Here is a 25,568-nt window from a genome sequence, read left to right as displayed (position 1 = left end):
CTTTATTTTACATTTCAATCATTAAGCAGCTTGGTCAGGCTTTATATTACATTTGAATTATTAAGCAGCTTGATCAGGTTTTATATTACATTTGAATCATTAAGCTGCTTAACCAGGCTTTATATTACATTTGAATTATTTAGTAGCTTGATCATGCTTGATATTACATTTGAATCATTAAGCTGCTTGATTATGCTTTATGGGGGGCACTCACCAGTTATAATGTACTTTTGACAGAGTGACATATGTAAGGTGAAATTGGTTGCATTTAAAACATGTACAATGGAGAGAATGTTGGCATACCTCTATGCTACATTAATGTAATGTGAATTATATTTTTTGGGGATATTATACTTTTATCCATATCTTAAAATAGGGGAAATGAATTTTGCCAGACTAGATAATACCAGCTTCTTAAAGTGCAGTGAATGAATTACCAAATATATAAAATGTATAAAAAGTTATTGGCTCTTTTTTTATACAATTCACCTCTGACGGTCAGAAAGTGAAAATGACCATGTGGAGTTAGCACTTTTTTGAAAGGTACACATCTGAAGTAAGGCCAAGCTTAGCTGCATAATCTATAACCCATATTACACCCATCAATCATAGACCAAAATAAAGGGAATTAAAGGTTCTTTGAATTATACCTAAGATATACAAGGTCTTTTTTAAATAGAAAGTATACCCATTGAGGAAAGCCAGGGAAAGTCTTTTTCTTTCAAATTCTAGCTCTATGCAAAATGCGAAACTGTAGAGCGCCACCTATATTACATTTGAATCAATACACTGCTTGATCAGATTTATATTACATGTGAATCATTAAGGGGGCCCCGAGTGGCTGAGTGGTCTAAAGCGCTCTCCGTTATGGATCACTGCCATCTCACCTCTGTCGGTATGCGTTCAAGTCTCGGTCTTAGTCAATGTGGGTACATGGGATAGCTTGCCAGTAGCTTCCTGTGGGTTGGTGGTTCTTTTCAGGGTTTTCCCAGCTTCTTCCTCCACCATTTATACTGGCCACCATGTATAGACTATCGTGTGCTAAAAAATGATGCTAAACCCTATAACAATAACAATAACAATTAAGCTGCTTGATCATGCAATTTGACTCTGTTTCAGAGTTGATTAGGCACCTGTTGGAACACAAAACTAAGAAACTAAACAAAAATCTGTTTGACAGCAAAGTTTACCTGTATTTGAAAGTTTGCTAAATAAACATTATCACTCCACTGTACCATGAATGATGGAGATGACTGTTAAAGAAATTCAAAATATAATGGTTGACACATATTGGCATACTTCATGTTATGAGATACTTAACTGAAAGTTAACAAAGATGTGACAAATATGAGAGGGGCCCCGAGTGGCCAAGTTGTCTAAAGCGCTCTCCGTTATAGATCACTGCCATCTTACCTGTCTGTGTTTGTTCGAGTCTCCACTTTGGCCAATGTGGGTAAAGCTTGCCAGTAGTTTCTCGAGGGCTGGTGGTTCTTTCCGGGGTTTTCCCAGGTTCTGCCTCCACCATTAATACTGGCCGCCATGTATAGCCTAATGTGTGCTGAAAAATGGTGTTAAACCCCACAACAACAACAACAAATATGAGATGGGTTATAAAACTTTGAACTTCTCTGTGGTAATTTGGCTGGGTGAATAGAAAAAAGCACAAGCTCATTCCTAGGAACCATTGACAATGTTTCTTGAATTCAAAAGGTTATAAAGTATAAATGAACGGATCACATATATTGAATATTTTATAGCTTTGTCTAATGTCATTTTCTGACATGGTTATATTATCTATGATGATCCCATAATTTGTACCTATGGTGTTTTTTTCCTGAACATTGGGGGGGGGGTACTTTAATGACCATAATTTGTTATTGACTCAGACTAGTTCTTTGTTGTTTTACAGGAGGAGATGTCCAGAAGTAATAGTGTTTCTGGTGATGACAGTTTGTCATCAAAACAAAGGAACTCCCAGACACAGCAAGATGTTGATTACAACGATTACCTTGTGAACTCAAATAAGGTGACTGAGAAATTTGACAGCCGTGAACATGAGCTACAGCATGCTAGTGATATGTCAGCAGAATCTGTGTCAAGTGTTCTCAGAGTTGATGTGAGTCTTTTGTCTTGCCTCTGTCAAGTGTTCTCAGAGTTGATGCGAGTTTTTTGTTTTGCCTGTGTCAAGAGTTCTCAGAGTTTGTGAATTTTCATCTCATCTGCAAACTAGAGCTGCCTATGTATCACCATTGGTTTGGTGATATGATGCATATTGATTTTACAATAGAGAACCCAACTACTCAGAATTCATTTAAATGAATGCCTTTTGTTTACTTTCTTCTCAGAACATCAATAAACTATAAGTAAGACAAAAGTACAATAATTTTAAATAAAGTCAGACTTGTCCAAATGATCACCTGTATATCATGGTCACTTTTATATAATGGTCATCTGTTACCCAAAGCAAATTAGTGTATGTAACGGTTGCCTACTTTCTGCAGTTGGCAGCCACATGTTTCCTTGCCAAATAATGGTTTCTCACTGTTTTGAGTAGTCAGTGGAGCATATTGACAATGGCCGCTCATTGTGTCCAGCAAAATGTTTGCTATGAGGCATTGTTCAGATAAAGGCATATCATGTGACCTTTTTAATATGGTCACCTGTTTCCAATGGCCATTCCAATTTACTCGTATCAAATTTCCTATATAAATGTAATGTATATAACGTTTACTGATACCTCAGTGTATGCAAACTAAACTTTTCATTCACAGCATTGTTTTGATCAAGTAACATCACATGAATTAATTTGTAAACATTTCTTATCTCATTGTACTTGAGTCACAATGTAAGCATAAGTCAAAGGTGTCAGTATGTCAGATTTGACCAGTGAATCAGTTTTTATTATATGGAAGAGGATCAAAGTAATTCATTGCTGGATTGTTGGAAAAGAAGTTGTCACAGAAGAAATGGAATTTTCCCTATGTGTCTGTGTCACATTTAATATTCATTGTCTTTATTTATTTGTCTGTGTTAAAGCTATCACTAATGATAAGTAACCACAGCCACACAAAGCTTCTTTTCATTCCAGTTTCTCACATTCCATTAAACTGACTGTCATTTAATCTTGACAGGTCGAGCAACTGGTTAATACAAATATGTTTTGCAGTGTGGACAAAGGTTTCCAAGTCAGATTACAGGTTGGCCAATCAAAGAGTTGTGGTTTTGCAGGTTTAATGCCATTTTCAGCACATATCTGGTGGAGGAATGCTATGTCTGGTGGAGAAGGAACCCATGAAGAACCAACGACAAGAAGGTACTAGCAGGCTTTCTCACATGCCGATGTTGGATGAACCTGAGACTTGAACTCATGTGGACAAAAGCGAAATGTCAGTGATCTGTATAGGCAAACACCTTAGACCACTCAGCCGCCTTGGCCCACAAATCAAAGAGTATTTCCGCCATTTCACAGTCATATGTAAACTGACAACTAATATCGACATTAAGGTTTTGTCATGGTTCACAAAATCTCATAGTGCTATTTTAAGAGTCGGTGATGATTTAATTTATAGGATTGATAAAAGTGAACAAGATACAGTAATCTTGTGTGGAATAATAATAATAATAATAATAATATTTTGGGAGAGAACATGTATTTTATTATTTTGCTGAATAGTGCACTAAGTCAATTGATAACATAAGAAGGTTAATAATAATAATAATTGTAATAACAACAATAATATTGATGATGGTATTCAGTGCTTGGTATTTGTTAAAAACCAAGTTTGAAAGATGAACCTGCATACAGAGGTCACTTGTGCACAAAGGTCTGTTTGGACATTTCCTATGTGTGGCTGCATTTGGCAGGTTTGACTGTATCTACAAGTGGAAAAATCATTACAGTACATTACATTGCTGTAAAATAATATTGTTATTCCACATGCATATTTATAGTATAGATGTACCTTGACATTATTATCATTTTACCTGGTAAATTTAGACATCTTGTCAAATTTGTGCTTTGAGGCATTTGTTTTGAAATTGTTGCATGTAGAATTACCATAATAATAATGTATCTAAAAATTAATTGAAACGTTATCATGAATATTTTTATGATTCAGCACTAACAAAGAATTAAAAATCCCAGTGTGGAAGAATTCAAATAATGCTTGTTAAAAATTCCTTTTGTGTATATTTCCTTATCTCGTCATATAGGCTTTTCATAATGTGATGTTTTAATCTGAAGAAGTGGCAATTCTTTCTATTGAACACTTTGTTTCCATAGTGGTCATGGATTCAAGGTCACAGAGGAAAAGTCTCAGATAAAACAAATTTGAATGCAAGACCTTTTGTTTATTTTCAAGATTGCTGATATTGATGGAGGAGACAGTCTCAATCTCACCACTACACATCTCAGGTTATGCAAACAGCAAGTGTTACGGCCCTACTGGAGACTTTTGATGCTGGTATGTAGTAGGCTTTAGCATAAAAAGTCTTAAAAGACCTGAAAATAGAAAGATTTTCAAAGTAAATTCTCATTTTATTACTGCTCTGTTATCTTTGTAAAACAATGCATGAAACAAATTTTAATGTCTTTTCGCAACTGATGTGAGATTTGGCTGCACTGTTCACGGAGGACAAATTTGTACCACCAGACAAAAAGTTAATCCTTAGTACCAGGATCTTGAAAACCACTTCTTCAGCAACCCAAAACAAGTTATAATTTATGGCAGGTAACTTGTATAGTGTAACCTGCCTTAGTATACACCTCTGTATAGCAGGCACCTGGCTAACATTGACAGTACAGTTTTTTGGGGTGGTCAACATAGTTGTGTATAATGGATATTGTGATACATGTGGATTCGCCTCCATTGCAGCTACAAGTTGTATTGGATGCAAGTCCAGCTTATCGGGACAGTTAACTACTCAGTGGACAATGGTCATTTCCACTTGGTCTCATTACCAGTAATTTTACACAACATTCATAAAGATAGTTCTCATTCTTTATTTAAATAAAGATATTAAAGTTCCTTGTTTGTGAATGTTCATTTTAATTGTGTCAATTGTCAGTCACCACACTTTCATCTTAGCTCAAGTTTGGAAGATATCTGCTCTTTAAAAAGCAGATAATTGTTAATTTAATTGTTATTGGACCCTAATTCAGTCTACTTTGTGGTTGTCTTCAATGCAACTTGTTTTCAGTTGTTGCAGAATCCATGGTAAACTTAAGCAGCAGATGTTACACAACCAAGGCAGCAAACAATGCTGTGTTCAGGAAAAGTTTCTCAACAATTTATATATTAATGTTCTTAATCAATGGATTAATTAATTCACCTTGCAGCCAAAAGTTCTTGAACTTTTCAAGCACAGCTTTAAATTTTTTACATTCACAGTAGTAGCCCTGTGAAAGTAAATGATAAAGGGTACAAACAGTGTACGAGAACTTGTGAGTCTTTAACAATTTACTAAAAATCATATATCGGCTGTGCAGGTATTTGTTGCACAAAACAAAGAAGTCTCAATAACCTAATACATTTTTGTTTGCTGATAGAAGTCTTTGATCATTGACACATGCAAATTTTAATTTTTATACTCTCACCACAAGGTGGAGAATATTTTGTTGTGATGTTTGTCAGTCACTCAGTTCCCTATTTCTTTTTTTCCTCACAGTATCTAGATTTCTTAATGACATTTACTACTGCCAAACATTATGGATGGTTTGCACATGTGATTAGAAAGATACATAGGTACTTAAGTACCAGAAGGTCAGATGTCAAGGTCAAAGGGCTAAATAAGAAAAAAATTGATTTCTGTACAATAACATTGGTTCTTCATCACAGACGTGGACAAAAAATTTGCACATGGCATGTACTTGGGGTAAATAAGAAGCTTTTTATCTCCAGATCAAAATTCCAAAGATCAAGGTCAATTTTACTGAAAGAAGAAAAATAGTTTTTATGTAATTTTATTTATAGACCATGCATTTTGACCAAAGTGTGAAAGAGGTCTATGTAATTTTTGGTTCAAGCATCAAGATCACATCAAGGTCACTTTGAATTGAAAGAAATGAGTTTTGCAGAATAACTTTTGTTGGTAAATCTACTTTTACTAGTTCAACTTTGTTGTGACTATTTTTTTATGCACAACAATTTGAAAAATTACTACTTCTTTCTATGCAAATAATTTCCACATAAATAAAAACTAGGGGATAAAAAGAATCTCAAATGGGTAATGATTTAATATTAAATTTATGAAGCTCATTGAATAATGTCCAGCTCACCAAGGCTCGCAAATCCTTAACATGATGAACTCATTTAATAAATTCAGTATTAAATCATTACCCATTTGAGATCATTCATATATATGTGTATATATATATATATATATATATATATATATATATATATATATATATATATATATATATAATCCACCCCTGCAAGCCTTCTGCCCCCAATTTTTAAATAAATTTATAATAAAATTGGCAAAAATTAAAAATATGGCTTATTCAGTGATCAACCATTACTTTTTACGTTGTTTAAATCCATGATTAAACATACGGTAAAGACAGCCGCTCTTGCTTACAGACTGCAGCTGGAATGGCTACCTCTGAAGTAACAGTCTTAGACAATAAATCTTGTTGGAAAAGTTCAGCATATATCAAGTTAAACATGAAAGTTTAACTTGGTTTCGATCCTATCTTGAAGGCAGACAACAACAACATTTTTTATTTTAAATAAACTTTCAGATAGAAGGTGATAAAGTCAGGTGCCCCACAAGGATCCGTTCTTGGATCATTAATCTTTCTACTGTACATCAATGATTTACCATTGTTCTGTCCACCACCAACATGTTTGCAGATGATATGATATCATATAACATTGGATCAACAGACCATGAGATTAGCACTAAATTAAATAAATATTTGATAAAAATAAATAACTGGTGTGAACACAGTGGTATGAAGATAAATGCACTCAAATCAAAAGCCATGATCATAGGTAGTCTAGCTAGAGTAAAGTTGAGAAAAAATTATTTCAAAGTACTGATAAAAGTAATGGATACAGCAGTCTGAAAATGAAAAACTGCTTGGCATCATGATAGATTATATATTGTGCTGGAAAATATAAGACAATAAGGCCATTACAAATTTAATTCACTGCTTATCTCTTGAACATAATAAAATTTTATCTCCCCCAAGAATATAGAAAGATATTCTACAGTGCATGTATCATGTTGTTCTATCCGAGATGACAGTGGTGTAGAAAATTGGGAAAGATTACTGAAAATTCCAAAAATAGCAGCAAGAGTTATTCTTGATGCTGATTTAGATACAACATTTTCAAATCTTTTTAAAACCCTAAAGTGGCTTCCATTTCAGCAGAGGACTTATTTTAGTCACACTGTTTAGCTCCTTTTTATCTTAAATGTAATTTTAAACTTGTTAAAAAATGTACATATGTATGAACTAAGATGCATCTCAAACAACAAGTTATATTTACCTAAACCAAATTCAGAGTTTTATAAGAATAGTTTTACTTTTACTGGAGTCAAAGTTTGGAATTCCATACCACCTAAAATAATTTCAACTGACACATGCCAAGCTTTTAAAAAGCTTCTTAGTCAGCATCCGCAGAAACAATCATTGTATGATTTTGTTTTCTTCAGTACTACGGGTACTACTTTATACAACGTTATCACATACTCAGCTATAATGTTTTACAGATGTTCGACGCTGTTTGTATGAAACCTGTATGTTCTTATTTTTAAAGCCTTGTACATATTTTAGTAGATCATTTCTAGAGTTTTTCACAGCATTTGTTGTCTAAAGACACTTCATCTTGTAACAATTGTGCATTATATTATATTTTATATATATATATATAAATATATATGTATATATATGTGTGTGTATATATATATATATATATATATATATATATATATATATATATGTTTGTACAAATGTCATTGTAGAAGGCCTCATTGAAGATTGGTCAGTTGACCAAATGAGTTTCTTCTTTAAATAAAGTCATTATTATTATTATTATTATTATTAGTAGTAGTAGTAGTATTACTTAGAAAGGATCAACTCACTGAATGACAGGTTACCCATTTTTTTTTACCATTTGATTATCATTTGTGCAAGAAGACCTGGGTTTGAGTCTCATCAGTAACCATGCTTTCTTCATTTCTTTTTATAACTTTAAACATTTTGTCTGTTTCAGATTGGCTGGCGAGGTTTTGGAAAGGAGAATGTTAACAACACAAGCTGTGGTTGGCAGGTGCTCAATCTGATTTATCCCATGTTTATCACTCTACTCCTCCTCTACACCTATATCTATGAAATTGTGGCATGCCAGTGGAAGTTAGATGTACGCAAGGACACACAGGTAATCAAAATCACATTAGAACCTTTAAAAATGTCATTTGTACAATAAAATCTAGCAGTATACATGCAAGGTCTTAGATGTTGACATGATGTGATCTCGACTGTCAAGAACCCTGATGATAAGAACAACCTTGACTAAGCAACCTCCCACCTGCAAATTCAGGGATGTAGAATATACCAGATTTAGCCCCTCCTGTTTGTTGCAAGAGATGATGAATTAGGCCCCTTTTTGCCATGGATTTGTCACATGATTATATTCCAACTGAACATTTTTAATGAGCGTGGCTTTTATAGAATGATTTTGATCTTAATATTTTCCTGATGATTTCCATTTCTCTCCTTTTTCTTTGTTTCTTTTAAATTTATTTATGCCTTTTGGGGAATCCTTGCAAAATATATGACTAGTAACTTTTTTGTTATGGTGCATATTTGTTAGATGGGGTATGTCTTCCAGGGTTTCTGCAAGGATTTTGCCTGGGGCAAATTTGGCACTTTGATTTTCATCAGTGCCATATAGCCATCACTGTGCTGATGTGTAGATACGTTCATATATGAATACCTAAGATCTCACAATTCTAATGCCAGACATTTATTCCTAAAAATGAATGTAGTGGTGGCCAGATGTGAAATTTAATATAAAAACATTCAAAGCAGTTAGGAAACAAAACAAATATTTTTGTACATTAAGTAAAAATGCTGCTATATACCCTGGAATGGCACTTTCAATGTGGAGTAGTCATGATCTGCTATGATTTAGAAGAAAAAAAATTTCATCATGTCCTCAAACAATTGTTGGTGGGTCACACTAAAAGCTTGGGTGGGGGGGTCCTTAATCAGGACTTAGGCTCAATGATATAATGTCTATAGTACAGACCCCAGGGCAATCATTCAGTGATAAGATTTGGTTAGGCCAGTAGATAATCATTCACACTTCTTTTATCTTGTGATTTGTGGCTATATAGTGTTTAAAGATTTGCAATAAATAGTCAGCCTAAAATTGCAAGGGATATGGTTGACATACTGAGGTTGAAAGTCGTATGAAAGCGAGACCAGGCCCTCAATCTTGAATGCTCTTCTATCACAGATAATCTCTTAAGTTGTTCAATGACTTATTTTAAGGTGGAATGTCAGCACTGTAATTTGTTTTTAAATTATTATGTCTTTTGGAATTCCAACTTGATGGCTTGTGAAGATTCATTTGTTTGATCAATAAGGCATGACATGTTAAACCAATAGGGTGTGACATGTTTGATCAGTAGTGCAAGACACATCTTTAGGTTGAACTTAATATTAAATAGAGGATATTTTCTTTTCCAAATGTTAACACCAGATATATTTCGTCATGTCATACAAAATATATGTTTGGGTTTTTTGTACCACAAGATGATATATATCCAGTAGTTTTACTGGCAAAGAAATTTGTATGTTTTTCATATTCCAGAATTGCTCCTGAATCAGAGCATGAAAGATTACACTCTTTACACACAAACCCCATCCCCCAACTTATCTCTCTTTCACCTGTCCTCATGAGCCGATCATAAAAAGATCGGCAATTTAAGAGCAGCTAGCTTGTGATGACCTGTGTTGCGGTATATTACATTTTTTTAAATTTAGGATATATTTTTCATATGTGGAAATATATAAATGACAATTATGAAAAATATTTTGACAATAATTTTCTGTATTTGACACTTAGGTATATAATAAATATTTGTTTACCATGAAATTAATTTTCATTTTACATTATAAATTTTACATTTAAGTCTTACTCCTCCACTTAAAATTCTCAACCAATTTTACACTGCATACTGTATATACTTGCATGTAAGTCAGATCCAGCTGGGGAGCCCCGAGTGGCCAAGTGGTCTAAAGCAACCACTGTCAAGGATCACTGACATCTCACCTCTGTCTGCATGGGTTCGAGTCTTGGATTTAGCCTATGTGGGTATGTGAGAAAGCTTGCCAGTAGTTTCTCATGGGTTGGTGGTTCTTAACAGGATTTTCCTGAGTTCTTCCTTCACCATTTATACTGGCAGCCGTGTATAGCCTATCTTGTGCTGAAAAATGGCATTAAACCCTACAACAACAACAACAAATCCAGCTGCAAACTGTATAAAATCAGATATACCATCACATAATACACTGGTAGATCTGGATCTGTGCAGTATTTTATAGGACTAATCATCAAAACAAACAAAATATTCCCTGTGAGTATGTACATCAGTTATAGTCATGCACAAGAAACCTCATATGCTTGATGATTTTTGTCGGAATTTAAGACATATACACTTTATCAAAATATCCCTTCTAAATCAAAGTTTTAGGAAACTTCTACAGTGTACTCATTGATCCTAACAGTCGGGTACTCTGTCAGGCTTATATTGTATTAAATGTGAACCTGAACTGCTTTTTGTAGGTTCATTCATGCTAACTCAAAGAGGGGTATAAGCATAATTATTACAAATATAAGTGACAGAAAAGTGTGATCTATATATTGCATGCCATAATTAGTTTTTCTTTTGAAAAACATGTTTATTTTTTGCCACTTACTGGATCTGCATTAAAATTCTTGTCACAAACTGGATAACTCCATGTGGATTTTATTTGCAAATACTGATACAAAACTAAATGATACTGTAGTATCATTTATTTTCATTGGGCTCAATTTTTGAGTTTTTGTAAAAACAAAAGAGGCATTTTCATGGGTAGTTTTACCTGTCAAAGTTTGCATATTAGTAGGTATTTAATTTCATGGTTTAACCTCTACAAATACCCAAAATAAAGAATACAATAGAATAAAACTTAGCCAACGCATATGGCGGTCACTTTAATGTTTAAAACAATTCTACCACCTGTATGAGCACAAATCAAAGACCTGGCAAGTTCTATACTTACACCGTGTTTTTGACCAAGTGAATAACATCAGTCAAAACCGACACAGCCAACAACACTAAAACAATGCTTCCATCTCTATGAGCACAAATAGAACACCTGTCAAGATTAATCTCTTTCGCCATGTTTTCATTTGAGTGTTCAACATTAAAAGGAAGCCGACGCAGCCAACAACACTAGGCCAATTGATTATTACAGTACATATGAATGATCTTTTACTTAAACGACTGTCCATCAAGTTGCACCATCAGTACTTTCTGACAATCATGGCATTAACAGAGTGGTTTAAGAGTGGTAAAATTCAACTTAGACCCACTACCCCCTCGGTTCCTGGACTTCCTAACCTATCAGAAGCTGCGAACACAGTGCAGGCGCTTGCTTACCAGGCAGCAATTTGGGGATTATTTACCTGAGAAGCATTTATGAGTACCATGAAACTTGATTGACATGATGTTGATACAGTGGCTTTGTCCAATAATCTGTGAAGTGTGAGCTGTAATACTCAGCTGTAATTAGTGTATATACATAGTGTTTCATTAATAATAATGTTTCAAGAAGTTGTAGTAGTATTTTACAGGATTGTTGTTTGTTTGTATTAAAAATGCATGGATAAAATGAAATCTGCTTTCAGAAGGATTTAAATGTTTTAACAACAGTTGTACTCAAATGAAGGATCGATTTAAATAAGTATTAAATTTTATTTTCAAATTCTGTTATTTTGTATTATTTTTTCTTTCATTTTTAGCATTGCTTTTGTTTCAGTGCTTATGCTTTTTCTGTTTTCTCTCTATCCTTACTTACCTCACATGTCGATTTAAGGCAGTGAGTATAAAATTACAGCTATCAGATACCTTATCGAACATGTGCATTGAAACAATATAAAATGATGTTTAATTCATATTTCAAAAGGTTAAAATAAAAAGTAAAACAAACATATGTAAAAGCTAATATTTAATTAAATTAACAGTATTGACCTTGATTTATGAAATGCTAGTAGCTGTGTTAAGCTTCAGGAATGAAACACTGTAAGAAAAAGGGGGGGGGGTCATCATCCTACATGGCTCATTTTTTGTTAGGGATTTAAATTCAGGGTTTAGGGCAACAACGAAAACAATGAACATTGGTCTTCCACGAAAATTGATGATACTACAGCATATTATTTATAAACATGATTCACTTTAACTAGTCTGCGTGTTTATTTGCTGAATGGTCATAAAGTGCACAAATGATAAATGCTGTATTACTGTCAAATTCTTCTCTCAAAATTTTTTAAAGTGCTGTTGATTTGTCCTTTTCCTGATGCAACTTATTTTTTAAGTTTAAAAAATTCCTCTCTAACAATTTTCAGTCATATAACATCCATTGATAAAGCCCATTTCTCTTAATATTGGGCGTCATTTGTTTTTCAATTTAGACTGGTCCCCTATGTACTTGTATATCAAAATATAATGAATCTGTGACTCGTGGTTTCACAGTCAAGAATTCTATTTATTTTCTTTTAACTGTTTCATGTACAGTTACTATAAATAGAAAATAAGGAAAAAGGAGGTCTAATAAAAGACGAATGAACAGCAGCCAAGAGTCACACAAGTAAAGCCTTGAACTGTAATTGTTATTCTGTGTCTTGCTCACACCTAATGTCTTTGATCTGAACTTGGAAAAATAGTTCTTTTTTATGTTTAATTTTTAACGGATACCTGTTTGCCCATTTTATTTTCCTGCTTATTGTCAACATGCCAACAAGTACTCAGGTACCCAATGACAGTTTTGACAGTTTTAATCCCTATTTGATGCAACATAGCCTAGAACTACACCTTTATTTGTAGTTCTTCAAAATTTAACAATGAAAGTAAGGGTGAGTAAGCACACATTTTTTACTTCTTTTTATAAATTCCAATAATCAGAAGTGAAGGCTTGCAGTAAATATTGTTTTAGATGTCAGTTTTCATACCCATACTTAAAACATTCATGCCAGGATTTTTTAGCAGGATTATTTTAAATAATTTTTTTTATCTTCTTGCCAAGTTTGTTTTTATTTTTTTAACTATTTTTCATTTTGTCAGTATTTTGACAAATGGCATTCCCCAGAAACAACAAATCTTTTGTGGCAAAACTGCTTAAAAAAATATGTTTGTTTTTGTTGGTTTCAATACTTATAATACCTTATTGGCTATATCATGCTGAGAAAATGGGAGCTAAGTACATTTCCCAAGGACACGTCATGGTAAGGGCTACATGGGTATTGCATCAGTTTGCCTTGCTTAAAGGTCCAACACTCTTAATAATTTCTCATTTGTATGATTTGTTTTCATTTACAGATAATCACAACCTCCACAACGAAAATCCCAAATATAACAACAACATCCACATCATGGCCATTTATGACAGTTGGCCCTTCCTTTATCGGGCACAGGAACCATTCAGACCTAAATCCAGCAAACAATGATGCTTGTGAACACATCATCACCACATATGTTATTCCTAATTTCCTGCACTTCGTTGCATTCATGATGGGTCTCTATCACTTCAGAATTCAAGAGAATGAACAGCTTTATGCTTTGATGGAAAAGGTAAAACACATATTTATCACCGTGTATCTGGTTGTATAGTGTTAACATGACCACCTCACTGTACGTGAAAAGTGAACCCCCCCACTATAATGCAGTAGTTGAGGTCCATAACTGCAAACTGCATCATGTACTGAATCAAGCTACAGTGAGAATATTTGGTAAATGGAATGAATGGGGGGGGGGAGGAGTGCAGGAGGAAGTGGCAGGGCAATAAAGAAAATGCATGTCAGATATATGGTAATAGTTTGACTAATTCACAGTTTGTATAACAATCTTGTTATTGTTACTCGAAAATGGAAAGATATTTCAACTTGGGGTTTTACCAATAGATTTTCTTGGTCATAAAATTTAAATGGTGCTTATCTGATGTCCATTTAGGTCATCATGGTGGCCATCTTGGAAACTCTTCTTGGGGGCGCTCACCAGTTAATATGTACTTTTGAGAGAGTGACGTATGTAATGTGAAGTAGTTCGCACTTAAAACATGCACAATGGAGAAAATGTTGGCATACCTCTATGCTACATTAATGTAATGTGGATGATATTTCTTTGGATATTGTACTTTTGGAAATATTACATGATTTAAGCACACTGCTAACTAAAATGACTGCTCCTTTGTGTTAAATAATCAGCCTGAATTAGTCTGAAGTACACTATTCATAGCAGCTATTAAAATAGAGAAAATGAATTTTGCCAGACTAGACAATACCAGCTTCTGAAAGTGCAATGAATGAATTACCAAATAGATAAAATGTAAAAAAAAGTTATTGGCTCTTTTTTTATACAATTTACCTCTGAAGTTCAGGAAGTGAAAATGACCTAGTAGAGCTAGCACTTTTTTGAAAGGTGCACATCTGAAGTAAGGCCAAGCAGTATACTCTATAACCCATATTACACCCATCAGTCATACACCAAAATAAAGGGAATTAAAGGTTCTTTGAATTATACCTAAGATATACAAGGTCTTTTTTAAATAACCAGTATAACCAGTGAGGAAAGCCGGGGAAATTCTTTTCTTTAAAATCCTAACCCTATGCAAAATATGAAACTGTAGAGCACCACCCTTAGTACTACTACTGTTAAATTAAAAGCCTTTTTCTATAAATGAAAACAATGGAAGCTGACCCTCACTATGGCCACCATGGTGGCCATCTTTAATATATTCTTACCTCTACTCATCCCAGATGAATGGCTACATCAACATCAGGTTTTCACAGATATATTTCTTACAGTACATAGTGATTCCTAAATTAAAATGTTTCCAGTTGTATATCCAATATGACTGCCACAATATCTGTCTCAAACACCAGATTGTGTTGCTGCTCCTCCCAGATTGGATTATAATATTGACATGGTGTTTTCACTAGAAGAATTAAAATTGTTACAGTTTGGTCCTGAATGAACATAATTCCATTTTGACATCCAATATGTCCACTACAGCAGGTGATTTGAAAATCTTGTTACTGTTGAAGCATATCAGAAATGGCTTGAACACTCAACAGTTAAAGGATAAACTGGTCTTATTTTGAATTCCTGAAAGTTCTTGTCACCCAGTTAAGTGTTAGTCCCCACATCTGTTGTAGGTTGTCCATCATCCGCCATGCATCTAACAACAGTTGCTTGTTACCATTCTGGATTCTGTATTTCTCATCAGATTTAATTAAATTTGGAATATGGTTTTATGTCTTCAAAATCTTGGCTGAGGTCAGGAATGAGTGAGATCTGTGCATATTATTGAGGTGAACATGATAAGCTAACCTTGATACCACTCTGAAGGTCATATTCCTGATCTAAAATTGATGAAACCTGGACTATCTGCCTAAATCATGAAGATCTTGGATGAGTTCAGAGATGATCCACACATGTTAATATGGTGATTTGGCATCAGACTGACTGAGCTTGTCACAACTCTGGATGAAATTTATACCATTATTGAGGTACATAACTTGCTACCAGTCTGGATGAAATTTATGTCATTATTGTGCTATATAGCTCGTTTCCACTTTGGTTGAAATTAATGCCATTATTGAGGTACATAGCTTGCTACCATTCTGGATGAAATTTATGCCATTATTGAGGTACATAGCTTGCTACCAGTCTGGATGAAATTTATACCGTTATTGAGGTACATAGCTTGCTACCAGTCTGGATGAAATTTATGCCATTATTGAGGTACATAGCTTGCTACCATTCTGGATGAAATTTATGCCATTATTGAGGTACATAGCTTGCTACCAGTCTGGATGAAATTTATACCGTTATTGAGGTACATAGCTTGCTACCAGTCTGGATGAAATTTATGCCATTATTGAGGTACATAGCTTGCTACCAGTCTGGATGAAATTTATACCGTTATTGAGGTATATAGCTTGCTACCAATCTGGATGAAATTTTTACCATTATTGAGGTATATAGCTTGTTACCAATCTGGAAATCCTATTTCTGATCCAATTTTTATCAAATTTGGTATATATGCTCATGTCATTAATATCTCAGATAAGTTTAATAATGAGTAAGATCCATGGATATTAATGTATTAGCTTCTACCTGTATGCTTGGCTTAAGGGATATTGAGTTGCCATTTGTTGCAAGGGTTTATTTGTAATAAAGTTAATTTAGATCAGTGGTATTTTTTGTTTCAGGTGTTTCTTCAGGCAACACCATTGTACAGCAGATCAGCCTCCCAACAGAATATGATTCACAAAATGAGGTAATTAATTATTAAGCTGTAGCACTAATGTGTCCACATAACAGAATATGATCCACAACATGAGGCAATTAATTATTAAGTTGTAGCACTAGTGTGCCCATATAACAGAACATGATTGACAAAATGAGGTAATTAATTATAAAATGATAGCACTAGAGTGTCCACATAACAGATTGAGCCACAAAATGAGGTAATTAATTATTAAGTGCTAGTGTGCCCATCTAACAGAATATGATTGACAAAATGAGGTATTTAATTATAAAGTAATAGCATTAGAGTGTCTACATAACAAACTGTGATCCACAAAATGAGGTAATTAATTATACAGTGCTAGCATGCCCATATAATAGTATGAGTGACAAAATGAGGTATTTAATTATAAAGTGATAGCATTAGAGTGTCTACATAACAGACTGTGAGCCACAAAATGAGGTAATTAATTATAAAGTGCTAGCATGCCCATATAACAGAATATGATTGGCAAAATGAGGCAATTAATTATAAAGTGATAGCATTAGAGTGTCTACATAACAAACTGTGATCCACAAAATGAGGTAATTAATTATAAATTACTAGCGTGCCCATATAACAGAAAATGATTGACAAAATCAGGTATTTAATTATAAAGTGCTAGTGTGCCCATATAACAGAAACTGATTGACAAAATTAGGTATTTAATTATAAAGTGCTAGCATGCCCATATAACAGAAAATGATTGACTAAATTAGGTATTTAATTATAAAGTGCTAGTGTGCCCATATAACAGAAACTGATCGACAAAATCGGGTATTTAATTATAAAGTGCTAGTGTGCCCATATAACAGAAACTGATCGACAAAATCGGGTATTTAATTATAAAGTGCTAGTGTGCCCATATAACAGAAACTGATCGACAAAATTAGGTATTTAATTATAAAGTGCTAGCATGCCCATATAACAGAAAATGATTGACTAAATTAGGTATTTAATTATAAAGTGCTAGTGTGCCCATATAACAGAAACTGATCGACAAAATCGGGTATTTAATTATAAAGTACTAGCATGCCCATATAACAGAAAATGATTGACTAAATTAGGTATTTAATTATAAAGTGCTAGTGTGCCCATATAACAGAAACTGATCGACAAAATCGGGTATTTAATTATAAAGTGCTAGTGTGCCCATATAACAGAAACTGATCGACAAAATCGGGTATTTAATTATAAAGTGCTAGTGTGCCCATATAACAGAAACTGATCGACAAAATCGGGTATTTAATTATAAAGTGCTAGTGTGCCCATATAACAGAAACTGATCGACAAAATCGGGTATTTAATTATAAAGTGCTAGTGTGCCCATATAACAGAAACTGATCGACAAAATCGGGTATTTAATTATAAAGTGCTAGCGCTAGAGTATCTCAGAATATGATCTACAAATCAGGTAGTTGATAATAAAGTGCAATAACTAGTGTGTCTGCATTATCTCTGTAAAGAGGGAGGGTAAAAAAGAACTTGTCAGTACAATAAACAGAATATGTATTCCGTAGCCATGAATCTGGTTTGACATAAAGTGTTAGCTACAGTGTAGATTTGTATGTCAGACAGTCATAAAAGCAAACAGTTACTTTTATCATGGAGAGTTTTCTGTATGTATGAAGAAGGAAAATCAAATTATTTTATTATTTTATTTGGGGTATACAGTTGAGATTGGTATTATTTATGTACCAAAATTTGTTCTTATTTGGATAATGTCACTAAATTGCCTTGAAAGGTGAATCCAACTGCAAACTTCACAGAATCAGATCTGTCATCACACATTGCAACAGCAGTTCTGTGTCTGTGCAGGTTGTTAGGAATAATCAATAATCAATAAATAACACAGACCCTGATCTACCTGATCATATTGCAACAGCAGAGCAGGGTGTATGTTCTATGCAGTTATACTTATATACTTTATTATTACATCAACTCAGATTTGATTTGAAATTTTCAAAGCTAGGATGCCTTCAAAAAAGGTCAGCTATGTTTTCACTTGACCTTGACCTGACCTTAACATTGCAGGGTATTCCTGGCAGGAGGGATTGTTTGGGTGTTGATGCTGCTAGGGATGCAGGCCTTGTATGAGTGGGCCTTTGATTTTCCAAGGCTTAAGTTCTTTGTCATTGTTGGGTAAGTATGTCATTTGCATATTAGCTAGAAATTAATCTAGTTAGCTTTTGTATAATTAGTTCTTAATGCACATTTAATTGATATGATCATTAAATTATGTCATTAATATGATATCAGTTTTTATCTAGGTGTAGCATAACAAAGCAAAAACTGGGAGAAGTTCAACCTAAAATGATGTCAGTTTTTTATGTAGACTAAAAATGAGATGGTTGTAACTTATGTCTCTACTAAATAATAGAAAAAATTCTTAAACAATTCATTGATTGTAACACGAGTAAAAGAGAAAACGGTTGCATCATTGCACTCTGTGTAAAGTGTATGAGACTTTGGGAAGTCTTGAATGATTTACGGTACGCTTTAAATTGGCTGTGCAAGTTTTCATTTGCAGAAAATGTTTCATTTCAACCTTTCCATTGTATTATTGATAAAAGGAGTTGGGGATTTTCAAGCTGTGCACATTGTATGACTTTAAATAATCTTTTAGTAAACTATGACTTTTTCCCGTACTTTTCTATGTGATGACATTTACTTGAGAATAAATGTTCAAATAAAAGTAATGCAAGAAAATGCGCACCAACAGATAAATGGTATAATCATTTTAGATTGCTTAAATGCTCCAATATTTTGACAGGGAATCACCTTTATTGGATTCAGATTAAACTGGTTTGGTTTGGTTGTGTTTAATGGCATTCTTCAGCAGATGATTAGCTGACTTTACATGGCAGCTAGTATACCTGATAGGCTATACATGGCAACTAGCATACCTGATAGGCTTGGCTATACATGGCATCTAGTATATATGATAAGCTATACATGGCAACTAGTATATATGATAGGCTATACATGGCAACTAGTATACCTTATAGGCTATAAATGGCAGTTAGTATATGTGATAGGCTATACATGGCAACTAGTAGACCTGATAGGCTATGGCAGCTAGTATACCTGATAGGCTATATATATATATATATATATGGTAACTAGTATAGTATAACTGATAGGCTATACATGGCAACTAGTATATATGATATACATGGCAACTAGTATACCGGATAGGCTATGGCAGCCAATATATATGCTTGGCTATACATGGCAACTAGTAGACCTGATAGGCTATACATGGCAGCTAGTATATATGATTTGGCTATACATGTCAACTAGTATACTGGATAGGCTATACATGGCAGCTAGAATATATGATAAGCTATACATGGCAGCTAGTATATATGATAGGCTATACATGGCATCTAGTATACCTGATAGGCTATATATGCCAACTAGTATACTGGATAGGCTATACATGGCATCTAGTATATATGACAAGCTATACATGGCAGCTAGTATATATGATAGGCTATACATGGCAACTAGTATATGTGATAGGTTATACATGGCATCTAGTATACCTGATAGGCTATACATGGCAGCTAGTATATATGATAGGCTATACATGGCAGCTAGTATATATGATAGGCTATACATGGCAGCTAGGCTATACATGGCAGCTAGTATATATGATAGGCTATACATGGCAACTAGTATACCTGATAGGCTATGCATGGCATCTAGTATATATGATAGGCTATACGTGGCATCTAGTAGACCTGATAGGCTATGGCAGCTAGTATATCTGATAGGCTATACATGTCAGCTAGTATACCTGAGGTAAGATGATGTGTGAGTGATCTGTAAAGGCAAGCACCTTAGACCACTTGGCCATGTGGGACCCCCATTGTAAATTGTATTCCATAAATAAAAATCTTCATCATTATTATTATCATTTTCCTTGTCATCAGCAGCATCACCGTCAACGTCCTCACATTGTCATCTATGTATAGTGTGCTGGACTTGCACTCAGTGGATTCAGGTTTTGAATCCTACACAGACCCATATGCTGTGTACAAGATTCTCTGATCCGTTTGCCTTTCCTCTAAAGAGTTGTTCAACATGCTGATGACTGCCTTAGCGCATCCTTTGGAATGGCTTTTAGCTCCCATTTTCTGAGCATGATGTAGCCAACAATGTGGTAAAACACCATTAAAACCAACAAAACACTAATCACATACTGACATGTTGTTGTACACCAACCAGTCAATGTCTTTTAATATGTAATAAGATGTAATTGCCCTCATTACAATCAGTTCTTTGATGATTCATCATGCTAATAATTTCATAAATACCATCTTCATCACTGGCAGCGTCAGCAGGTAAGACTGCAGATACAGTATAATGTTAGCTAATTAAAATAGTACAAGTAAGGAATATATTAACCTTGTCTGTTAACATGTAAAACATATTTTATAGACACATGTTCATTTCCTTTTTCTTTGCTTGAAGGCCCAGTATACATTGGCTTTTGTTCAGTATAGAGATGCTTGGCATTCTAATTCTGAACTCTGTCACAGTGGCAGTGGTTGCCAACTATATAACACAGTGTGAGATGATTCTCTTCTATGTCAAGGGTGTGTCTCTAAGACTGCAGGAAAAATCAACAGATCTTAAAGCAGCCATGAAGGTATTGGCTCACAACCTCTGTCTGTCTTTTTTCTGTAATTTTTATTCATAGACTTTTTTTCAATATCTACTTTTGTTTGTGTTGCTTTACTATAGACAAAATCCACCAATCTTAAAAAGGCAAAGAAAGTATGAGCTTCCCATAATGCAACAAACTTTTTCGGTATTGTTTTTAATCGTTGTATCTATCTTCTGATCCAAAATCACATCTTTCTTAGTGATATTATGAAATTGTATCCCTGAATCCTGCAGATATTCAATTTCCCTATCAGGATGTAAAAAAGCCCTAATTGGAAAGGTACCAATAAAGATAAATATAAATAGAAGTTATTCATTCTTCGATCAAGCAGTGATGAAGATAAAGTGAAAATTGTTTTGTAATAAAATAGATAGCAATGAAAAGAGTCAATAAGAATTACAATAGTCTTTTTTATTTTCCTTGAATGTAATGATTTTATGACCACTAATGAACTTCTATTTTTGTTCTCACCTTGGCACATAGGTTTTCTATTGGGACCTCCACTTTCTGGAGAATGAGGTTCTTGGATAGAAAATTGTATTATGTATTTATTCCCTTTTATCTTTTGTTTAGGATATTTTATCAGTGAGATTGAATCTGAGCCTCCTGAATGGTCCCATAGCTCGAATGACTGGTCTGGTTTCTGTGATATTTGCTGAACTTGCTATTATAGGTATTGTTGAACATGTTACTTTTACAGTTACTCATTTGGGTACATTTCAGCTTACCTGTCCTTTGTTATCAATGTATTATCAATTCCGTTCATAATTCTTATTTACAACTTTTTCTCAAGAACTGCTTGACCAATTTGCAAATTATTTTACAGAGAGCATTTTGGCATCAAAGCCTTTAAAATTTGTTCATTGGATGTCATTTTGTCATCCAATATGGCACCATTACAAAAAAATTTCAAAAAGAATTTAAAAATCTTCTTGTCATGAACTGCTAAATTGAATTTGACCAAATTTGACAGACAAAATCCTGCCAGTAATATTGTTGAAATTTATTCAAATGATGCTCATCCACCATTATTAAATTGAGGAAATCATTAAATGACTTCTCATAGTCAACTCAACAGATTTGAACCAAATTTGACAAAGTGTCTTGTCATGGAGTTCATTTGAATTCATACAAATTATGTTGATCTACCATTAACTAAAGGATACTGATCAGCCATTTTACTAATGGATGCTGATCAGCCATCTTACTAAAGGATGCTTATCAGTCATTTTACTAAAGGATGCTCCATTTTACTAAAGGATGCTGATCAGCCATTTTACTAAAGGATGCTGATCAGCCATTTTACTAAAGGATGCTGATCAGCCATCTTACTAAAGGATGCTGATCAGCCATCTTACTAAAGGATGCTGATCAGCCATTTTACTAAAGGATGCTGATCAGCCATTTTACTAAAGGATGCTGATCAGCCATCTTACTAAAGGATGCTGATCAGCCATCTTACTAAAGGATGCTTATCAGTCATTTTACTAAAGGATGCTCCATTTTACTAAAGGATGCTGATCAGCCATTTTACTAAAGGATGCTGATCAGCCATTTTACTAAAGGATGCTGATAGCCATCTTACTAAAGGATGCTGATCAGCCATCTTACTAAAGGATGCTGATCAGCCATTTTACTAAAGGATGCTGATCAGCCATTTTACTAAAGGATGCTGATCAGCCATCTTACTAAAGGATGCTGATCAGCCATCTTACTAAAGGATGCTGATCAGCCATCTTACTAAAGGATGCTCCATTTTACTAAAGGATGCTGATCAGCCATTTTACTAAATTATGCTATCAGCCATCTTACTAAAGGATGCTATCAGCCATTTTACTAAAGGATGCTGATCAGCCTTTATACTAAAGGATGCTGATCAGCCATCTTACTAAAGGATGCTGATCAGCCATCTTACTAAAGGATGCTGATCAGCCATTTTACTAAAGGATGCTCCATTTTACTAAAGGATGCTGATCAGCCATTTTACTAAAGGATGCTGATCAGCCATCTTACTAAAGGATGCTATCAGCCATCTTACTAAAGGATGCTGATCAGCCATTTTACTAAAGGATGCTGATCAGCCATCTTACTAAAACTATTTTTAAAAAATTGAAACAACTGCTTCTCAGAAGTGGCTCAGAAGGATTTGACCCAATTTGACAGAAAATATTCTCACATTATTTGCTTTCAAATTTATGCAAATGATGCCGATTCACCATCAGATATGACCTCCATTGATACAAATAGAAAGTCCTTTAAATGGTTTCTTATCAAATACCACAACAGCATTTAAACATATTTGACAAAATGTTTTTTGGCGAGAAGTAATTCCATAAGACATTAAAAGAATTTGACAAAATGTAACAGAAATATCATATCTTGAAGTTTTTTTTTTCACATATAGAAATGATTCCAATCCACTGTCAAATATGGTTGCTCTTACTAAAATTAGAAAAATATCTACACAGCCCTCAAACAACTGCTTCATAGAATTTGAATATATTTTACACAAATGGTTGTGTAATAGAGGCCCTTCAATATAGGACAAATATTTTGCCAACAAATATGGATGAAATATAAATACTACAGAAAACTTGAAACAGTTATTTTCAGAGCATATTCAATCACTATAATTAAAAGCAGTTTCAACAAAAAAGCATCATACAAACTGAAACAGGGCAGATATCAGCAAACGTGATTTCAGGCCCACTTTGGGCTCTTGTCATCACTGTGAAAGCATAATGGGGCATATGGGTTTTGTGATGTATGTTGATACATCTGTGATAGCATAATTGGGCATATTGGTTGTGTGATGTATGTTGATACACTGTGATAGCATAATGGGGCATATTGGTTTTGTGATGTATGTTGATACATATGTGATAGCATAATGGGGCATATTGGTTTGTGATGTATGTTGATACACTGTGATAGAACAATGGAGCATATTGGTTTTGTGATTATGTTGATACACCTGTGATAGCATAATGGGGCATATTGGTTTGTGATGTATGTTGATACACTGAGATAGCATAATGGAGCATATTGGTTTTGTGATTATGTTGATACACCTGTGATAGCATAATTGGGCATATTGGTTGTGTGATGTATGTTGATACACTGTGATAGCATAATGGAGCATATTGGTTTTGTGATTATGTTGATACACCTGTGATAGCATAATGGGGCATATTGGTTTGTGATGTATGTTGATACACTGTGATAGCATAATGGAGCATATTGGTTTTGTGATTATGTTGATACACCTGTGATAGCATAATGGGGCATATGGGTTTTGTGATGTATGTTGATACCTCTGAGATAGCATAATGGTGCATATTGGTTGTGTGATGTATATTGATACACTGTGATAGCATAATGGGGCATATTGGTTTTGTGATGTATGTTGATACACTGTGATAGCATAATGGGGCATATTGGTTTTGTGATGTATGTTGATACATATGTGATAGCATAATGGGGCATATTGGTTTGTGATGTATGTTGATACACTGTGATAGCATAATGGAGCATATTGGTTTTGTGATTATGTTGATACACCTGTGATAGCATAATGGGGCATATGGGTTTTGTGATGTATGTTGATACACCTGTGATAGCATAATGGGGCATATGGGTTTTGTGATGTATGTTGATACCTCTGAGATAGCATAATGGAGCATATTGGTTTTGTGATTATGTTGATACACCTGTGATAGCATAATGGGGCATATGGGTTTTGTGATGTATGTTGATACCTCTGAGATAGCATAATGGAGCATATTGGTTTTGTGATTATGTTGATACACCTGTGATAGCATAATGGGGCATATGGGTTTTGTGATGTATGTTGATACCTCTGAGATAGCATAATGGTGCATATTGGTTGTGTGATGTATATTGATACACTGTGATAGCATAATGGGGCATATTGGTTTTGTGATGTATGTTGATACCTCTGTGATAGCATAATGGGGCATATTGGTTTTGTGATGTATGTTGATACACTGTGATAGCATAATGGGGCATATTGGTTTTGTGATGTATGTTGATACATATGTGATAGCATAATGGGGCATATTGGTTTGTGATGTATGTTGATACACTGTGATAGCATAATGGAGCATATTGGTTTTGTGATGTATGTTGATACACTGTGATAGCATAATGGGGCATATTGGTTTTGTGATGTATGTTGATACATATGTGATAGCATAATGGGGCATATTGGTTTGTGATGTATGTTGATACACTGTGATAGCATAATGGAGCATATTGGTTTTGTGATTATGTTGATACACCTGTGATAGCATAATGGGGCAT

At 34.2% G+C, this 25,568-nt stretch overlaps 1 protein-coding gene across 8 annotated transcripts in view; it reads left to right on the top strand.

The window, feature by feature from the left end:
- LOC149800080 (uncharacterized) overlaps positions 1-25,568 on the top strand; it is a 153,955-nt gene that overhangs the window by 114,456 nt on the left and 13,931 nt on the right. For 5 of the 8 annotated variants that reach the window (XM_089959644.1, XM_089959645.1, XM_089959641.1 and 2 more), the window contains 8 exons: positions 1,910-2,116; positions 4,362-4,463; positions 8,226-8,390; positions 13,600-13,851; positions 16,494-16,561; positions 18,605-18,712; positions 21,050-21,227; positions 21,819-21,918. In XM_089959644.1, the coding sequence (XP_089815770.1) occupies positions 1,916-2,116; positions 4,362-4,463; positions 8,226-8,390; positions 13,600-13,851; positions 16,494-16,561; positions 18,605-18,712; positions 21,050-21,227; positions 21,819-21,918 (1,174 nt within the window). In that variant the 5' untranslated portion in view covers positions 1,910-1,915. The remainder of the gene's footprint in view (positions 1-1,909; positions 2,117-4,361; positions 4,464-8,225; positions 8,391-13,599; positions 13,852-16,493; positions 16,562-18,604; positions 18,713-21,049; positions 21,228-21,818; positions 21,919-25,568) is intronic. The other 3 variants (XM_089959647.1, XM_089959646.1, XM_089959648.1) reach the window with 1 other exon arrangement.

The sequence above is a fragment of the Sinohyriopsis cumingii genome, chromosome 5 (genome assembly GCF_028554795.1).
Source record: "Sinohyriopsis cumingii isolate HCF-2022 chromosome 5, ASM2855479v2, whole genome shotgun sequence".
Classification (NCBI taxonomy): Eukaryota; Metazoa; Mollusca; class Bivalvia; order Unionida; family Unionidae; genus Sinohyriopsis; species Sinohyriopsis cumingii.
The sequence above is the reverse complement of the archived record's forward strand: the minus strand, read 5'-3'. Positions and strand labels throughout refer to the sequence as shown.